Source organism: Delphinapterus leucas, chromosome 4 (genome assembly GCF_059928025.1).
Source record: "Delphinapterus leucas isolate spDelLeu-1000000601 "Yukka" chromosome 4, BTC_Dleu_Yukka2, whole genome shotgun sequence".
NCBI classification, from domain to species: domain Eukaryota; kingdom Metazoa; phylum Chordata; class Mammalia; order Artiodactyla; family Monodontidae; genus Delphinapterus; species Delphinapterus leucas.
This window is the reverse complement of record NC_143132.1, coordinates 18,935,366-18,948,084: the sequence shown is the minus strand read 5'-3', so window position 1 is coordinate 18,948,084 and position 12,719 is coordinate 18,935,366. Positions and strand designations below refer to the sequence as shown.

The window sequence follows — 12,719 nt, the reverse complement described above, 5'->3', positions numbered from 1 at the left end:
CTCCATTAAATCGCCAGGAGAAATGCAAATAGGAATTTATCAGGAGAGGAACGTTTCACCACATAATCTGCCATTTAGCGAATCAAATTTGTTCCCAGTTTGAGGGTAGAAGAGGTAAACCAGAGTTTCCTCCCCCTCTCTCTGTATTTTTAAAGACTGGTTTCTATTTAATAGATGACATAGAGTTGAAATGTGTGAAGTGCAAATACTTCCTTTCATATTTGTCGACTTTCACAATTTTTCCTTTGCGAGTATTCTGGGTCTGACCCAAAGAAAACATTGCAGTCAGCACAAGAGTGCCCACTGTTGTTGACCATTAGCTGGTATTCCCAAAGTGCTTCTGATTCTCAGAAAATATTAACTTGAACTTACCCTGGTCTTTGAAGAAACAGGCAAGGGAAAGAAACAAAGCTTTTAGGATAAATAATGGACAAGGGGCCAGTGAAGCCATGAGGGAGGATAAAGCCTCTTGTGTAAGGTCTGGGAAATATAAAAGTAAGAAGGTAAGGAAAAGTGAGCAGAGGTGTCCATGGGAAGAGAAGGTGTGCTCGATGGGATGGCATTTGGATCAAAAATTTCAGTAAGACCATACAGCTTACTCATGCACACAGCCCGGGCATTCAAAAATGGGATTATAAGCCCAAGTCGATTTTGAATGCCACACGTTAGCAGGGAACAGTAAGGGAGAAGAAAGTGGCAGCAAGCCAAGTCTTCAAAATAGGAGAAAATAATGTTGCTGAGAATACCAAGACATTTGGATGTATCCAAAGAAAAAGGTGGTTTGGTCCTTTATCATGCAGCCTGGCAGCACCATAGAGGAGAAAAGGAGGGCGGAGGCATCTAAACCCAACATTTACAATGCAGGCGACTTGCGGCAAATGATCACATCTGAGGCTGTTTCTTCACAAGTAAAATAGAAATAATAACTTATCTTCTAATTGCAATGAGGAACCAAAAATTTTAAAAATCCATTTCAAAAACTCTCAAGTACTATAAAACTCCATTTATTAAATATCCTATTTATGAAATATTCTATGACAACTATTGTGAGGATGAGTAACACTCTATTCGTGTATCAGATTAAGACATACTTCCTTCTGCAACTCACAAATATATTTGAACAATACTGTTTCTCTGTATTTCATCCTTTTTCCCATCCGCAACAACGTATGGTGAGGGACTTTATTACTACTTATAAAATGGTGTTAACTGAAGGATTATTGTACTTTTTGAGAGCTTCCTGATGACAAGAGCCCCAAATGGTGCTTCAGTTGAAGGTAAGAATGTACCAAAGCAAACTCACAGAGCAAAAAAGTAACTTAAAGTGATGACCTTCATCAATGGTTAAATCGTTAGAAACTGTATTCCACTCAGGGGAAAGCAGTTGAGTTTGTGGTTTAAATTTGGACTGAAGATGTGGTAGTCAGGCTAGTCTCAGGGTCCATTTTAATGCCACCACTTGTTTTCTCTGCGCTCTTGGGCAAACCTCCTTCTTTCTGAGCTTCTGTTTTGTCACAAGGAAGCTGGGTTTTTCCAGGGCTCAAATGTGCACACATATGCCAAAGACCCTTACAAATGATAAAGCCCTATTCCATAATTACTCAAGGGAATATGGAAACACATCACATGCGCATAGATAAAGGTCTGAAAGATATTACCACAAAAAGCTGTCATTAGTTTATTCTGGGTGAGGAGATCATTCCTAGAAATTTCTCTGCCCTTCTGTTTCAAGGTTCGTGTATTATTTGAAAACAGTAATAAAACTATATTTTTCAGGAAGATAAACAATAATAATTTTAGTGACTTAAACTGTAGTCTGCTTTAACAGTGTGAGGCTGATTTAATATGAGTAAATATTCAAAAAATAAGTAACTCGTGTTCAGTGATCAGACATCAATAATTAAAAGATAATTTCATCACTGCAAAAAAGAATATACATTGACAAGAAAAAGGAGTGCATTACTCCCCAATCCAAAATAAATACTTTCTAATTTTTCAAATGGACCATAACTAGTTGAACCAGCAAGTAACTTCAATATAGTGTTCAAAACATGTTACTTTGGCTGTTTAGTAAGTTAAACATTAGAAACAGATTGTCTTAAAGAGTTAAAATAGGCAGAAATATGTTATTCTACTGCCATCAGCAGCTCTGAATCAAATAGTCCCCTATAAAAAGAGAGAAACAGAATGATGGAAGCGCTAGCACTTTTGAGTTTCTTAGCTCTGGCATTCCTTGTAATAGACCAGTTCTAAGCTAAATGCTGCCCAGCACAACCTCCCCTCCCCATCAGGCCTAAGGTGATGGAGTAATCAGCAGGAAATCAGTTTTACTCGTAGATAAGAGGGGCCTGAAAAGCCCTGGCTTGCAGGTTTGATGAAAGACATTATTTAATCTCAATTTCCCCATTTAAAGTGCTTTGTTCATTGCTGCTTTATGGCTAAGTGAAAATGTACGAGAGGGCAAATTCACAATGCAATTACACAATACAATGTTACAAGACCTAGTGTGCCTCATGAAGAATATTATAGTGTTTTGTGTATGTATTATATACACAGACAAGCTGACTGCTGGCCGCAAAAACTTTCTGGTGGCCACTGCATTCTTCCTCATCTTCAGGCTGTTCTGGTCAGGCAGTCATGAAAATGCAGAGCAAACACAAATGCTATCAGCACAAAAGCTTTCAGCCAGATGATTTCACAATCCATGAGAAAAACTGTTTTTTAAACAACAGCTTCACTTCAGTTTAGCCATTTCAGTTTTGTGGCTCAACCACAGAATAAAAATCCCCGAAGGCAAATCGCAGCTGGTCAAAGAGCCTAAAATATTGGAAAACTGTGTTTGTGATATGCTTATTTTTTCAATATAAATTCACAGAATCCTTGAGTGTCTGACCCCCTCTGTGGACTTGACCGATTGTTCTTGAGGAAAACAAATTTTTGGTAAGCGTTCGAAGCTCTGATGATGATAAGGGTTGCATGAACAATGAAAGGAAATCCTTTGAGAATTTTAGATATTTTCAATAGCTTTGTGTGCAAGCACATGTCTGTAAGATTAACAAGGAAAAGGCTCTGGGGAGAGGGAGAAGAGGAAGATGGGGAGAAAGGGTAAGATTTTAGGACTATTATACGGCTTGTTATATTCATTAATTTTAAGGATATACTGTTTGGGTGATAGGGTGACTCTCTGAGACAAGCTGGTAAAACCTCTCTAAAATGATCCTGGTTCTATTTAAAAACAAACAAAATAAAACCAACCAACCAACAAAAAACTAGCACTGAACATTTACTACATTCTAGGCACTTTGCTAAGAGTTTTCCATACCATCTCATTTAATGCTCACACCCTGTCTCTGAGTTAGCAATTATTACCAACTTTATTTTACAGACTAGGAAGCAGCCCGAGAGGCTCTGTGATTTGCCCCAAATCACGTAGCAGCGCTGGAATTTAAACTCTGATGCACATAATTCTGTAGTGTGGGATGTTGGGGAATGTGAAGGTGCTTTTGGTTGTCACTATGATGGGAGAAGGAGGGTGGACATTATTGGCTTTTAGTGGTTGGGGACCAGGGATGCTAGATGGCATGCACAGGGCAATCCCACACAAATAAAAATTGTCCTGCACCCTACACAGCTTCCTAAATTCCTGTTGGACATTTATGTATTTATGATTATGTGAGTCCAAAACCTAATTCAGCTTTATATATAAACACAATGCAGTTCTGCACAGTTCTTACTGTAGATCTTCCTGGAGCTCACCATTGGATAAAATGAAGAAAGAAAAACTAATTCAGGGCCCCTGTATCAGTCTGCATCTGTATTTGTCACATCCATAAGGGGGCAAACACCTGACTGCCATTGTTTCCACTGGTAGTCAAGCCTGAACACTCGTTGAAACACTTACTATAAATTACATCCATTGTCATGGACATATACACACTAACAAACGTAGTAAGGTAGATAGCTAGTGGGAAGCAGCCGCATGGCACAGGGATATTAGCTCCGTGCTTTGTGACAGCCTGGAGGGGTGGGATAGGGAGAGTGGGAGGGAGGGAGACGCAAGAGGGAAGACATATGGGAACATATGTATATGTATAGCTGATTCACTTTGTTATAAAGCAGAAACTAACACACCATTGTAAAGCAATTATACCCCAATAAAGATGTTAAAAAATAAATAAATAAATAAATAAATTACATCCATTGTATTGACTCCCCTACCAAACTCTGTCAGTTAAGTTTAAGATTCACTGTTAGAGAGACTTTTCAAAATGTTATAAAAGGAGTGGTGGTCTGATGATGGTGAAAACCAGAACTCAAGCTCTGAGATCTTAAATATTATTGCCTCCAATACTCTTATGTAAGATTTTGCTCTTTGTCAATAACATCCTTATTTAACAAGAATATTAGCTCTTTTTTTGTGTGTGTGTTACGCGGGCCTCTCACTGTTGTGGCCTCTCCCGTTGCGGAGCACAGGCTCCGGACACGCAGGCTGAGAGGCCATGGCTCACGAGCCCAGCCGCTCTGCGGCATATGGGATCTTCCCGGACCGGGGCACGAACCTGTGTCCCCTGCATCGGCAGGCGGACTCTCAACCACTGCGCCACCAGGGAAGCCCTGAATATTAGCTCTTTTGATGAGGCCTAGGCAATGTAATAGCTGTATCTTGGTCAGGGATCCAGAGGCACTCAGTCACGGACTTTGTCCAACTGGGCATCTACCTTGGCAATACTCAAGGGCCCTGGGGTATGTGTTCAGTCCATTGCTGTTCTGGGGTATCTCCAAAACATTTTTGTTCTTGACCTTCCAAAAACTGATCACCTTGGGGAAACTGATCACTTTGGGGAAACCCAGGATAAATCCAGTTTTTTTTGGATTATTTGGCAAGAGAAGGAGAAAAAAAAAAAAATCACAGCTTGCTTTCTAACTTGTACCATCACTTCCTTGTTTCTTGTTTGATTTGAGGGAATTCTTACGGAGCAGAAGAACAGGAAAGCAGTTGAGAGTGCTGACAATGGCATCAGGGGTGGGATTTCAGGAAGTGGCTCTAGTGAAATGAAATAGTTCCTTTTTATATTTCTACGTAAAAGGAACAGTCAGTATTATCCCATTTTTTTTTCTAAACAAAATGGATCAGTTTGGCTACTATTTAAAAATTTTAACATAAGAAGCATGTTTAAATATTGATAGAAGGCGTATAATTTTTAGTGGAGGTCATATATATGCCTATGAGTACACATAAAGTCAAGATAAAATGCTTAGGGCGTATAAGAGCAGATTTATTTAACTGCGGTATTACTTATACTATTAATATGATAAATGCAAAGCTAAATTTAACTCATTAAAGACACCAAGGAAACATGTAGGCTGATATTCATATATAAAGCAGTTGAGCTCTCAAGATTTGATAGAGAAAGGGAAATTCTGAAATTCAGGAAGTGAAGCACCTTCTGGAATGTTTATAACGTTTTGCTATTCTCTATTGTGGTCTGTGGTACCAAGCTCATTGCATTTCACTGTATTCACTAAATTTGAAGAGTTAACATAAAACAGGGGCTGGAGTGTCTTTTATCTTCATTAAACTTTGCACAGTTCACAATTCTAAAGGAAATACCAAATATGTCAACAAACATCCACATTAATGTCTGTAAATTAATTTTACTCTGCTGCTAACTTAGCTTACCTTGTTAGCTTTCCAAATCCCTTTCCATAAATTTTACCATAAATAAATTACAATTCGCAGTACAAATTCGTAGTACAATTTGTAGTACAAATTGTACAAATTACAATTTGTACAAATTTATCCTCTATTATTTGTGTGTGTGTGTTCATAAAAATGATTAAGGTAAACTCTAAAGTATGTTTTATCCTACTTTTCCAAAATCAATAAATAATGGAAAATATTAAATGGGAACTTTTCATTTATGGAAAATATATATTTAAAAGACATGTGAAAAGGTCTTAAATTATAAGAAATTGATATTTAATTCTTTATAAATTATAATTTTAGAATCACATCGGAGATGAATAAGTTCTCAATGGCAGAGGCAATTTTTGATAAAAATGGAGAATAATCTATGTGTTTAAATTTTTCCATAAAAAGCTAAAACTTGGACATAAATGACAAACTACACATTTAACATTATTTGGTATAAAAAGGGCATTCAGGACTGCAATTTTCTACCAAACAAAGTTTGTTAAGACTCCATACATGTTACCTATTTCTCCATCAATTAAACAACACAGTATCCTAAAGGAAAGGAAGAAATCTTGTGTGTGTTCAGTTTACAAAATGAGATTGGACATTTTTCACAAAAAATTCTCATTAGAGACTGACTGATGAGGATTTTAAATGACCAAAATGTATTTATCTTAAAAAATGACAAAACTAGCATTCTAGTAATAATACAATTTAATAGGGAAGTCACCCAGCTCTTTGATAACTAAATATCCTTAATTTCTTTTCCTCTATGTTAGAACTATTTTTATAAATGGTAGTCTTAATTATTTTTATATTATAAATAACACTGCTATTTATGGTCTGATATTATTACTAGAAGGTACCTTTTTCCAAATTAATGAAATACATTTGGGGTGATTACTCATGTTATGAAAACAGTCCATATAAAGATTTTCTGCAATGGTTCTTTAAAAAAAGCTTCTCGGGCTTCCCTGGTGGCACAGTGGTTGAGGGTCCGCCTGCCGATGCAGGGATGCAGGTTTGTGACCCGGTCCAGGAGGATCCCGCATGCCGCGGAGTGGCTGGGCCTGTGAGCCATGGCCACTGAGCCTGCGAGTCCGGAGCCTGTGCTCCGCAATGGGAGAGGCCACAACAGTGAGAGGCCTGCGTACCGCAAAAAATAAATAAATAAATAAATAAATAAACAAAAGCTTCTCCAGTGTACTTATGGTCTAATATTGGATTTATATTTAGTCTGAGGAGTAAGTGATTGTATTTTGAGGTATCCATACTACATATATCCGTATTTATTACTGTCAAAATATTACCGTCAAAAGTTGCTTCTTTAACAAAGAAAAATCACAGACAAAATCCTATGTGTTCTCGGGCTTCCCTGGTGGTGCAGTGGTTAAGAATCCACCTGCCAATGCAGGGGACACGGGTTCGAGCCCTGGTCCGGGAAGATCCCACATTCTGCGGAGCAACTAAGCCCATGCGCCACAACTACTGAGCCTGCGCTCTAGAGCCTGCGAACCACAACTACTGAGCCCATGTGCTGCAAATACTGAAGCCTGCATGCCTAGAGCCCGTGCTCTGAAACAAGAGAAGCCACTGCAATGAGAGGCCCGCATACCACAATGAAGAGTGGCCCCCACTCGCTGCAACTGGAGACAGCCTGCGTGCAGCAACAAAGACCCAACGCAGCCAAAAATAAATAAAAATAAAATAAATTTATTAAAAAAAAATCCTATGTGTTCTTGAAAAACAAGCTCTTAGTATCTCGAAATCAAGGTGTTCCTATGTTCAAAATTTTATACTTCTGAACATGTAAAATGATATGGAATAAGAACTAAAAAATTCTGTCTCCTAAATAGATATTATTTGAAAATTTCTGCTAAGAAATCCCTGTGAATGAAAAGTACATAATCCATTGTGCAAGTTTGTTGACAGAGAAAATCTTGCTTTTCTGAATTATCATAGGAAGAAACGTTTAGGTCAATGTGCTTCTTAATTTTGACAGCTGCCTATATTTAACTTTCCAAACACAGAATTGTGTAACTCTTAAGCAAAATTACTCTTCATGACATAAGTGGTTCTTTATCTTTGCCTTTAACATTTAGTATGATCTGAAACGTAATGCACTAGAATAAATAACCAATGAAGACTATTTTGGTGGCTTTCAAACCTCCATTTATGCAGGCCCCATCAAAATTTCTCTCTCTGGGAGTTCCCTGGTGGTCCAATGGTTAGGATTCTGTGCTTTCACTGCCGAGGGCGCAGGTTCAATCCCTGGTCGGAGAACTAAGATCCCGCAAGCCTCGCAGTGTGGCCACAAAAGAAAAAAAAAATTTTCTCTCTCCACTGAGTGAACTGTGATTTCCACAGTTTTATCACATGTCTGTTTTCTTCAAAGGTGTGCATTCTAGGCCACTGTCTCATAAACACTAATTGAATATTGTGCTTTCATTCCAGAAGCAACAAAATACCTCTCAGTGAGAAAGCACTTTTAAAAATTCATATCAAAAGTCACCTCTTAAGAACATGAGAGAGATTATACATACCAGACCGTTCTTGTTCCTTCCTGGGCTTCTTACCTTCGTTTTCTGTGTTGGCGGGCACAGAGTCGACCCCAAAAGGATGCCAGGGCTGGAGATCATCCAGGCTGAACTCTCCATTCACGGGAAGAAGCTCCACAGTGGTTTTGGTTTCAGTCAAAGATGGCATGAGAGCATCATTGCCATAACTGATCCTTGGTTCGCTGATCATGTTGGCCAAGACATCGTCGGAATAGTTCTGCTCTTTCTGAAGCAGCTCATCTAAACAAAACAGAGCCATGTCTTTGGTGAGTAACAGCAACCATCACAACAGAAGGAGCAGCAGCGGCTACCAACTGCTGTCTACCAGGCACAAGTGTAACTACTTGACATGCATGATCTTATTTACAGCCACAAGGTGGGTACCATTATCGTCTCCATCCTACAGATGTGAAAACTGAAGCACACAGTAGGTAAGCCACTTACACAAAATCATAGCTAGCAATGCCCAAGGTGGGATTTGAGCCCAGGTAGAGTGGCTTAGGCCAAGGCTGATGCTCTGACCCGCTGCACCACTCCCCCCAGTGGTGAAAAACCTTGAGAGGTCAACGGCCATTCTCTCCTAGTCTGCTGTGATCACAGAGGAATGGAGAGCATGCTTTGGCGGGGTGTTTGCAGTGGAGTGGCGACAGTATGCAAGGTACAGTTTCTTTCAAGCTGAAGGACATATCCAGCGAGTCCCTAGTCTTTCCATGAACATGTGTAAGGACAAGAAAAGCGTGATGGGACGCCTGCCTGCTCCATTCTTCAACAGTTCTCATTGTTTTGCCTTGAAAAAAAATCTGTCTTTCTCAAAGGCTCCCAGGTGCTGCACGATATATGTTCTGAGGCAACAAAGAAGGCCAGTTTTGGCTTTGCAGACGTGAAGTTCTGCTCCAGCCTTCTCTTCTGTGGGATAAACAGCCCCGCCTGCCAACATTTCTCATGGGCTCTCAAACCAAATATCCTGTCTTTCTCTGCTATGTCTTGTTTGCATCTCGTTTCAAAAAATACTATCAGTTACCCCTTTTTAAAACTGACTAAACAAAATCAACTTTATGGAACATAATCAACCTATCTGAAGTTCTTGTAGACCAGTGAAACTTCCCAAATTACACATTTCATTATTGAAATGCATTTTTACTGGAAAAAAGAGCTGGGAACATAACTCTGTACTGAGTGCAACTGCAGTTTTAAAAACCGAGTATCACAAGATCTGTGATTCTCCTATTATGTTGCCAAAGATTCACCAGGTTTTTCTGTGTGACATATTTTTAACATTAGAGACTTATAAATAGCATGTGTGCTATCAACAATAACATTAATCAGAACTTTTCACTTTCCAATCATACCTCTGTCAAGAGTTTACTGTATTATATATTTCAAACCAATCACTGGTTAGTATTATTGATGTAGAAAATGAAAAAAGTAAAATCAGGATTTAAATTTGATTTGTAACATCTTACTATTATCCTTCACATTCTCTTCTAAATTCACAAAAAATTTATCTGAAAAATTAAAATTCTGTTCAAATATATCTATTAAAACAGTCTGACAGACTAGCATTAAAGTATGAGATTAATGTCCTTCTATGAAGTCAGTTTTATTGCAAGATATTTTAAATGATAAAATCTCAAGCAAATCAGTCCTCTTGAAGCCTAATTTGAGTTATAATATATATCTATTTGCTGGGGTACCATTCTAAAATTCAATATTTGATGCTTGCAATGACCTTTCCCATACAGATAAAAGGCCCGCATTACATTTCTTCCAATTTTTTCATGTCTTACAGAGTCATAGGTAATGGCTAATAACTTAGCCAATGTCTACTTTAATACATTAAATGGGTCTTTTATAGAAATCTTATGCTTGTGACTGTTAAGTAGTTAAAATGTAAAGAGAGGATCTTCTGGAATAATTATTGGTGCTTACATGTTCATCTTGTGAGGGAATGAATAACCTTTGCCAGCGGGATCAGCTCCTGGCCCTACCTGGTGCCATGTTGTTCTTGGTGTCTTTGTAGCATTTACCATCACTTAACCTCTTCCTCCATCTGGAAATTTTTTCTCTTTGCCTTGTATACTCAGTACTGAGCTTGTTTCCTGTGATTTCTCTGAGTAACTCTCTGCTCATTTTTTCTAATCTCTTCGTCTCTGTCATTTTCTTCTTGTATCTCTTTCCATCTCTTTCTTCAGTTCTTCATTTGGAAATCCCATCCACTCTTGAAATGCTAAGGACCCCCTACTTTTGGTTGAATCTGAAATGTATTTCCCCGGCTCTGACTTCTCCCTCCCACTCTAGTGTATATATTTCTAACAGTTTGCTGGAACTATTAACTTAGATCTTCCATGAACTTAGTATGTACAAAACGGGGGGGCTTCCCTGGTGGTGCAGTGGTTGAGAGTCCGCCTGCTGATGTAGGGGACACGGGTTCGTGTCCCGGTGTGGGAGGATCCCACGTGCCGCGGAGCGGCTGGGCCCGTGAGCCATGGCCGCTGAGCCTGCGCGTCCAGAGCCTGTGCTCCCACAACGGGAGAGGCCACAACAGTGAGAGACCCACGTACTGCAAAAAAAACAAAAAACAAAAAACAAAAAACAAAAAACAAAAACTGAGCTCAAGGCTCTCCTCCTGCCTTCCCATTTTCTAATCATGGCAGAACTATTCTCCCAGCCACAGGCTTGAAACCTTCAGCACCATCTGTGACTATATTTTTGTGTCCCATACTTGAATTACTGACGGCTCCTTTTTAATTCCATTTTTGGATTCTCTCTTATTCATTTCTTACTCCCCTTTTCCATTACCCACCTCCCTTGAGCCATCATTACTTTTTGCCTGGATAATTGTGATAATTCTCTCCTCAGTGCTCTCCCTCCTCTAATTTTTATCCCTCTGTTTCCCAGATCTTTTCCTGATATTAAGGAATGGCTCCACCCTATTTCAACGGCTTCTCAGTTTCTAATGACTTAATCCCAAACTCCTCTGCCAAATGTTAAAGGCCCTCTGGGATCTGGGCCCACCTCATCTTTTTAACCATGAGGCTCACAGCTCTTTGCTGTATACACCTGTGATATTGTGATTTATAATAAGAAATATTTATTTGGTCTTTATAGGCACAGAGGTACTAAAACCCTTGGAACTTCTTAGGTGATGTGACCTATAAAGGTGTCTTTTTACATTAATGAGGTGACTTCTGAAAAGCTCCTAGGTCACCTAAGGATGGGGGCTTGTCACCAGGGGAACTAACAACATGCTTAGAAGGTTAGAACTTTCAGCCTCACCCCCAATGGCCAATGATTTAATCAAACATGCCTATGTAATGAAGCCTCTGTAAAAACCCCAAAGAATAGGGTTCGCATTATTTACAATAGCCAAAATATGGAAGCAACCTAAGTGTCCACCACAGGTGAATCGATAAAGAAGATGTGGTACATATACATACAATGGAGTATTACTCAGCCATAAAAAAGAATGAAATTTTGCCATTGGCAACAACATGGATGGACCTATAGAGTATTATGCTTAGAGAAATAAGTCAGACAGAGAAAGACAAATACTGTATAATATCACTTATATAAGGAATCTGAAAAATACAACAAACTAGTGAATATAACAAAAAAGAAACAGACTCACAGATAAAGAGAACAAACTGGTTACCAGTGGGGAGAGGGGAGGGACAAGATATGGATAGGGGTTTAAGAGGTACTAACTACTATGTTTAGAATAAATAAGCTACAAGGATATATTGTACAGCACAGGGAATATAGCCAACATTTTATAATAACTATAAATGGAGTATAAGCTTTCAAAATTGTGAATCACTATGGTGTATACCTGAAACTTATATAATATTATAAATCAAGTATACCTCAATAAAAAAAGGGAAGAAAAAAATTAAGTGAATTTAGCAAGGCTGCGGAATACATGGTCAATATAAAAACTCAGCTGTATTATATACTCACAACAATTAGAAAGTAAACATTTAAAAAATATGCTATGTAAAAAAAAGAATAGGGTTAGGAGAGCTTCAGCATTGGTGAACACGTGATGTGGAGATGTGGGAGCATGCTGGGCTGGGAGGGGGCAGGAGAGCTCTGAGCTCCTTCCCACATACTCTGCCCTAACCTTCTCTTGTTCCTGAGTTAAATCCTTTTTTAATAAACCTGCTAGTTTATTAAAAATCCAGTAAGTAAAACATTTATCTGTGTTCTGTGAGCCATTCTAGGAAGTTAATAGAACCTAAGGAGGAGGTGGCTGGAGTCTCTGATTCACAGATGGCCATCAGAAGGCCAGGTGAGAGCCAGGACTCGAGACTGGCTGTGGAGGGGAGTGGGGTGGGCAGTCTTGTGGGACTAAGCCCTTGCTTGACCTGTGGACTCTGACGCTACCTTCCAGGTAGTAGTATCAGGATTCGGTCGAACTGTAGGACACTCAGCTAACGCTGGAGAATCACTTGTTGGTGTGGGGAGAA

General features: G+C 39.0%; 1 protein-coding gene across 6 annotated transcripts in view; it reads right to left on the bottom strand.

Moving 5' to 3' along the window:
* Positions 1 to 12,719, bottom strand: part of APP (amyloid beta precursor protein) — a 277,800-nt gene that overhangs the window by 19,778 nt on the left and 245,303 nt on the right. For 4 of the 6 annotated variants that reach the window (XM_022573753.3, XM_089910362.1, XM_022573575.3 and 1 more), the window contains one exon: positions 8,272 to 8,493. In XM_022573753.3, the coding sequence (XP_022429461.1) occupies positions 8,272 to 8,493 (222 nt within the window). Of the gene's footprint in view, positions 1 to 8,238; positions 8,494 to 12,719 lie in introns of all 6 variants that reach the window. The other 2 variants (XM_089910361.1, XM_089910360.1) reach the window with 1 other exon arrangement.